This window comes from Lupinus angustifolius, chromosome LG15 (genome assembly GCF_001865875.1).
Source record: "Lupinus angustifolius cultivar Tanjil chromosome LG15, LupAngTanjil_v1.0, whole genome shotgun sequence".
Taxonomy (NCBI): domain Eukaryota; kingdom Viridiplantae; phylum Streptophyta; class Magnoliopsida; order Fabales; family Fabaceae; genus Lupinus; species Lupinus angustifolius.
Window position 1 is genome coordinate 17,090,382 of NC_032023.1, and position 7,267 is coordinate 17,097,648.

The window sequence follows — 7,267 nt, forward strand, 5'->3', positions numbered from 1 at the left end:
ATGGATTTGAAAAACAGGGCATTCACATTAGCAATGCTCTTTCTCTTTCTACTTTTTAGTTTTCCATTCACTTTCATAGAAGCCAATCGACCCTTCTTCAATCTCACCACTACTCCTCTCAACAATAATCGACCCTCATCTATTGTTCTTCCGATTCGAGGAACTCTTGGGTATGTTACTTATGTTTCCTTTCTTTTATCTATCTAACTTCATTCTCAACTTGTTTATTATTCTCTATATTTTGTACTTTTTATTTATTTATGTGAGCTCATTTTGATTGTTTAAAACGTTCTTTATCTATCTCTTATAGGAATTTGACCAATAACCTGATATACAATTTATTTATTAAGCATGCATTTGTTATAGGTTATGTTTTTAGTTTAAGTTTATAAAATATGAGATTATAAATGTGAGATTATAAGTTGTTAAGATTATAAACTATGAGATTGTGGCCAAAACTTATAACTGTTAATCGGGTGCTACCTCAAACTCCAAGTGACCCTTATAATTTATACAAAGAAGATCAAGAACTATTCAAATATATATAAGTTTTAAAGAAAAAAGGAATATTCATTTTCTCCGCTTAGTTTGCTTTTTGTTCATGTTGGCTTTATAACAAAAAATAATAGTTAAAGAATGGTGGTGAATTTCCTAAAAAGTGATTTCATTTTTCATGTCATGTTTAAATTATGATGATTCCATTAGAAATATCTTTAGAAAATGAAAATTAATTTCGTTTTAATTTATTATATATCATCATAACTTAATAATAAATATATAGTTTTTCTTCACAATGACAATTATTATCATTATTCTTGTTTGAGTCACACAATTTATTTGCACTTTTATATTTTAAATAACAAATTATTTCTTTTTCCTTCTTTCTATTTTTGGACCCACATTTTTTTATAACAATAAAAATGTTCTTTTGCAAGAGTATTCACAAATGTGTAAAAAAATATTCTTATTAAATACATGGATTTAAAATGCTCTTATGTTCCTCTTGATACAGGCGTTACAATGTGTCCCTTAACATTGGCGATACCCCCAAATCTTTTGAACTTGAATTTGACACCGCTGGTGATCTCAGCTGGATTGAATGTGACGCACCATGTGTAAATTGCAAAACGGTAAGCTTTTACATGAGAACATTTAAAAATAGAGTTATTATTACTAATCACATGATATGATACTAAGTTGCTTACCTTGTTTTTGTTGTAGCCCATTGATAAACGTTATAAACCACATAAGAACATTGTGGCATGTGCGGATCCTTTGTGTGCTCCAGTTCCGAAACCACGAAACTTTAAGTGTGTAAAACCAAATGACCCATGCAACTATTTTGTTAAGTATGCAGATAAAGATTCGACTAGTGGTGTGATAGTCCAGGACAACATTAACCTCAAGTTTACCAACAACGTTGTCAAAAAGACTTCGATTGTCTTTGGGTGAGTGTTTTTTCTTCATCCACTTCACAAGAGTTGCATATTACTATTCTGAATTTATTCGTTGAGTATAGTGACTTTTTTCTAAGTACAATCTACTCTCGACAAAGTTTTGGAAATACAGTGTTGGAGGATGAATTAAATTCAATTTATTTAATTAATGATTGTAATTGGATACAATGAATGAATAATTCTAATAATATGTGAATTAAAAATTTCTCGTTATAAGAAACACAAAAATATTCTAATTTCCAAAGCATCCAAAAATTACAAGAATGAGAAATTAAAGTTTTAATGGTAAAAAATTAAAATTGTTATAAAAAAACGTTTTTTGGAAGCAAAAAATTGTTTTTGGAAGAGTGCTTTTTTTTGTTGGAAAAGTTGTTTTTCAATGGGTGATTTTTAAAGAAAAGTGATTTTCAACACTTTCTTAAAAATAATTTTTGAAATATGATATTTTAAAAGTGATTTTGGTTTTAGATTTTATAAAGTATAAAAATAAAATCAAATATTCAATCCATTAAAATGAATGAATTGGAATTTATCACTTAAGTTTAAATATAGATTGAATAAATTTAAGAATGATTTAATGAATTATAGTAAGTTAGTAGATAAAGTTTTATCTACCCATTAGGATTTTAATACTAAGCTTCCATTTCACATCATGTTATAAATTACTTCCTTAAGATAAGGCACTATGTATTTGTTGTTCAAGTATATCACGAATCTTGAATTTTTCAGAGTTCTATATATATAGATGCTGTATTGAGTTTCAAAGTAAGACAAGAATAGAGTAACAAGAATTTTCTATCATCTCCTTGTTCTTACACTTAGCTCTTGTTACAAATCTTGAATCTAATCTCCCTTGTTTGTTCTTATATGCTAGGTGCGGTTATGATCAAACGTATGATGCTGATTTTTCCTCAGGAATCCTTGGCCTTGGTAATGGAAAATCAAGCATTTTGTCTCAGCTTCATAATCTTGGCCTAATTGCCAATGTAGTGGGCCATTGCTTAAGAGAGAAAGAAGGGTTTATATTCCTTGGAGATGAGTTTAATTCCGCACCTGGAATTGTTTGGGCTTTTCATAGAAGCCAATCGACCCTTCTTCAATCTCACCACTACTCCTCTCAACAATAATCGACCCTCATCTATTGTTCTTCCGATTCGAGGAACTCTTGGGTATGTTACTTATGTTTCCTTTCTTTTATCTATCTAACTCCATTCTCAACTTTTTTTTTATTCTCTATATTTTGTACTTTTTATTTATTTATTTTAGCTCATTTTGATTGTTTAAAACGTTCTTTATATATCTCCTATAGACGGAGATTGGACATCATTGACTAATCCTTTCAACCATTTTATTTTCTTTTGACCTGTTCTTCTTATTTTTCTTCTTCCGGTCCTTGTTAAGTTTCTTAGGAAATTCACAATCACATAGTTTCTATCAAATTTACTGTGTTTGTTATTTCAACTAATGACCTTATTCTTTTGATCATTTTTACTTCCAAAGTAACATTTTACTAAACTAGTGTAGGAATGTTAGTGATGTTGAAATCTTATTTTCCTGTAAGCTCAAAATAATTTACTTCAATTTGACTATGATCCCACCTTAGCCAGTGAGGATCCTTCTAAGTATTTGGAAATAAATGTATCAAAATAGTATAATGTGATAGTTTTATCAATTTCAGGCAATTTATGACACTTTTATCATTAAATATAAAGATAAATCAATATCTTATCTCTCTAATATTTGAGAGGATTTTCTTCTCCATGAAATATGATCTACAACTAATATTGCCCCACATTCTTTATTAGGAATTGGACCAATAACCTCATATACAATTTATTAAAGGGGTGTCTATATTTACTATAAGAGTAAGTTTTTTAAATTTACTTCTCATCCTAGCTATTAATTTTAGAGAAAATCCAATGGTTTGAATTAATGAATCTAAACTATTAAATGTACATAAAATTGATGGCTATGATGAGAAGTAAGTTTTGGAAACTTACTCTTGGAGTAAGTGGATATCTACTCCCAATTAAATATGCATTTGATATAAATAATGTTTTTAGTTTTAAGTTATAAACTATGAGATTATAAGTTGTTAAGATTATAAACGTGAAAACTTATAACTGTTAATCAGGTACTACCTCATACTCTAACTGGCCCTTATAATTAATACAAAGAAGATCAAGAACTATTCAAATATATATAATTTTAAAGAGAGAAAAAGGAATATTCATTTTCTCGGCTTAGTTTGCTTTTTGTTCATGTTGGTTTTATAACAAAAAGATAATTAAAGAATATGGTGGTGAATTTCCTAGGAGTGATTTCACTTCATGTTTAATTTGTGATGATTCCATTAGAAATATCTTTAGAGAATGAAAATCAATTTTATTCTTATTTCACTCCAACACATTATTTTATAATTTATTATATATCCTTATAAATTAAGAATAATATAATCTTTTCTTCACATTGACCATTATCATTGTTACTCTTATTTGAGTCACACAATCTATTTGCACTTTTATAATTTAAAATAATAAATGATTTATTTTTTATTCTTTCTGCTGAGACCCACATTTTCTTATAACAATAAAAGTATTCTTGTGCAAGAGTATTCTTAAGAAATAAGAATGTTATGTTGATAAATGTGTGAAAAATACTCTTATTTTAATAAAAATGCTATAAAAATACATGGATTTGAAATGCTCTTATGTCCCTCTTGATGCAGGCATTACAATGTGTCCCTTAACATTGGAGATACCCAAAAATCTTTTGAACTTGATTTTGACACCGGTAGTTATCTCACTTGGATTGAATGTGAAGCACCATGTGTAAATTGCAAAATGGTAAGCTTTTACATGAGAACATTTAAAAATACTATGAGTTATTACTAGTCACATAATATGATACTAAGTTGCTTACCTTGTTTTTGTTGTAGCCTATTGATAAACGTTATAAACCACACAAGAACATTGTGTCATGTGCGGATCCTTTGTGTGCTCCAGTTCAACCACCAAACTTTAAGTGTGTAAAACCAAATGACCAATGCGACTATTTTATTCAGTATGCAGATAAAGATTCGTCTGTTGGTGTGTTAGTCCAGGACAACATTAACCTCAAGTTTACCAACAACGTTGTCAAAAAGACTTCGATGGTCTTTGGGTGAGTGTTTTTTCTTCACCCACTTCACTATTCTGAATTTATTCATTGAGTATAGTGATTTTTTTCTAAGTACAATCTACTCTCGACAAAGTTTTGGAAATACAGTGTTGGAGGATGAATTAAATTCAATTTATTTAATTAATGATTGTAATTGGATACAATGAATGAATAATTCTATTAATATGTGAATTAAAAATTACTCGTTATAAGAAACACAAAAATATTCTAATTTTCAAAGCAACGAAAAATTACAAGAATGAGAAACTAAAGTTTTAATGGTAAAAAATTAAAATTGTTATTAAAAAGCGTTTTTTTTGGAAGAAAAACAATGGTCTTTGGATGTGTGATTTTTAAAGAAAGGTGATTTTAAGCACTTTCTTAAAAATGATTTTTGAAAATATGATATTTTAAAAGCGATTTTGGTTTTAGATTTTATAAAAAATAAAAATAAAATCAAATATTCAATCCATTAAAATGAATGAATTGGAATTTATCACTTAAGTTTAAATATAGATTGAATAGATTTAAGATTGATTTAATGAATTATAGTAAGTTAATAGATAACGTTTTATCTACCCATTAGGATTTTAATACAAACCTTCCATTTCACATCATGTTATAAATTATTTGTTGTTCAAGTATATCACAAATCTTGAATGTTTCAGAGTTCTATACATATAGATGCTGTATTGAGTTTCAAAGTAAGACAAGAATAGAGTAACAAGAATTTTCTATCATCTCCTTGTTCTTACACTTAGCTCTTGTTACAAATCTTGAATCTAATCTCCCTTGTTTGTTGTTACATGCTAGGTGCGGTTATGATCAAATGTTTAAAACTGAATATGCCTCAGGAATCCTTGGCCTTGGTAATGGAAAATCAAGCATTTTGTCTCAGCTTCATAATCTTGGCCTAATTGCCAATGTAATGGGCCATTGCTTAAGAGAGAAAGAAGGGTTTATATTCCTTGGAGATAAGTTTAATTCCGCACCTGGAATTGTTTGGGCTAAAATGTTGCGTAGTTCCTTAGAGTAGTAAGTGTTAAAAAATAAATGTCACTTTTTTCATTCTCAGATGTTACTGTTTCATAAATATATGTTTATCTATTTCCATTCATGAGAACTTATTATACACAATCTAATTTGTTTCACCAGTCCCTATACCATAGGCCCAGCAAACATTCTTTTCAATGAAAAGCCAACTTCTATTACGGGACTTGAACTTATCTTTGATACTGGAAGCACCTATACATATCTGGATGACAAAGTCTATCAAGCTGTTCTTGATCTGGTGGATAAAAACTAAAGACCCTTCTCCTCTTTTTCATTATTTTTATAATGATTCATTCTAATCCTTGATCATTGATTCAGGTAACTAATGACTTACCGAAAACTTTGACTAAAACAACCCGTGATGAATCACTACCAATTTGTTGGAAGGGTCCACAGCTATTCAAATCATTAGGTGATGTTAGAAACTTTTTTAAGCCCCTAGCACTAATCTTCACAAGTTCAAAGAATGTGCAACTTCAACTACCACCAGAATCTTATTTAATTGTTAACGTAAGTACCTTTTAAAGATTATGAGCTACATATTGTTGTCTCAATGAAGGTAATGAATGAAGTTATGCATCTAACATGCTGTGTTTTCCAGAAGGAAGGCAATGTCTGCTTGGGTATTTTAAAAAGCAGTGAAAATGGTCTACGAAATTTTAACGTAATTGGAGGTAAGACATTTCAAATACCAATAACAATGATTCAAATTGCAAACCACATGTGGCTGCAATATTGATGCAATCGCATTACATCGCAATTATGGTGTGACATCAAATTACGATAATGTCGCCACATTAGGTTGCAATGTAACCGCACTGGGTTGCATTGGATTGCATCGATTTCAGAAATATTTTTTACTCAAAAAATAATTCACATTACAACGGCCGCAATCCACATTGCAACGGTCACAATGACCAAATGACCACACAATTACAATTGGAACCACAATTTAAAATTCTGATCAATAATAACATAAGGAATCCTTATATTCTTTACCTTTTAACTTCGATAAATTTGTTTCAAATCCATGTTCTTTTGCTCTAAACAGATATCTCTTTTCAAGACAAACTGATAGTTTATGACAACGAAAAAAAGCGAATCGGATGGGTAGCAGGAAAGTGTGGCTGATGCCCCATGTTATAGATCACTCTGATGTGATTTTCTGTTCATGTTCATTAACACTATGGATGGTTTTCACTGCCAATTTTAGTATCTTATCAGACTAGTGCTCTGCAACTTATATATGATAACTTCACAGAATTCCAACAAGTTGTAAGGCAGAAATGCTTGGGTGCATAATCAAACATGGACACCGTTATTATAAATTACATTCACTTTTGCTAGTTTACTATATAGTTTTATTTTTCATAAGCTATACAATGTATGCATTTATAAACGGAAATTACATTCAACACATACAATCTACTCAATTGTTGACCCTTAACTGAGGAAAGATAATGAATTTGATCATTTGAGAGCCCTTAGTTTCCAGAACAGTGAGTTAGTCAAGGATTGCACTTCACTCTTTTGGTAGTTATAATTATTTTTCTTTAGATATACTGTGAGAAAATAAAACATTTTATTCAGGGAGGTTA

General features: G+C 29.5%; 1 protein-coding gene across 1 annotated transcript; it reads left to right on the top strand.

The window, feature by feature from the left end:
- On the top strand, positions 1–7,023 carry LOC109327742 (aspartic proteinase Asp1-like). Its single transcript, XM_019560899.1, has 12 exons — positions 1–170; positions 1,013–1,130; positions 1,222–1,448; positions 2,332–2,387; positions 2,464–2,626; positions 4,186–4,303; positions 4,396–4,619; positions 5,430–5,651; positions 5,772–5,907; positions 5,988–6,179; positions 6,271–6,343; positions 6,721–7,023. Exons 1-12 carry the CDS (start codon positions 1–3, stop codon positions 6,798–6,800), a joined length of 1,779 nt encoding a protein of 592 aa, XP_019416444.1. The 3' UTR covers positions 6,801–7,023.

Coding starts and splice junctions, on each gene's coding strand:
- LOC109327742 (XM_019560899.1), top strand. CDS start 1: ATGGATTTGAAAAACAGGGCATTCACATTAGCAATGCTCTTTCTCTTT. Junction 2,388..2,463: donor CTCAGGAATCCTTGGCCTTG/GTAATGGAAAAT, acceptor CCATTGCTTAAG/AGAGAAAGAAGGGTTTATAT. Junction 4,304..4,395: donor CATGTGTAAATTGCAAAATG/GTAAGCTTTTAC, acceptor TTTTTGTTGTAG/CCTATTGATAAACGTTATAA.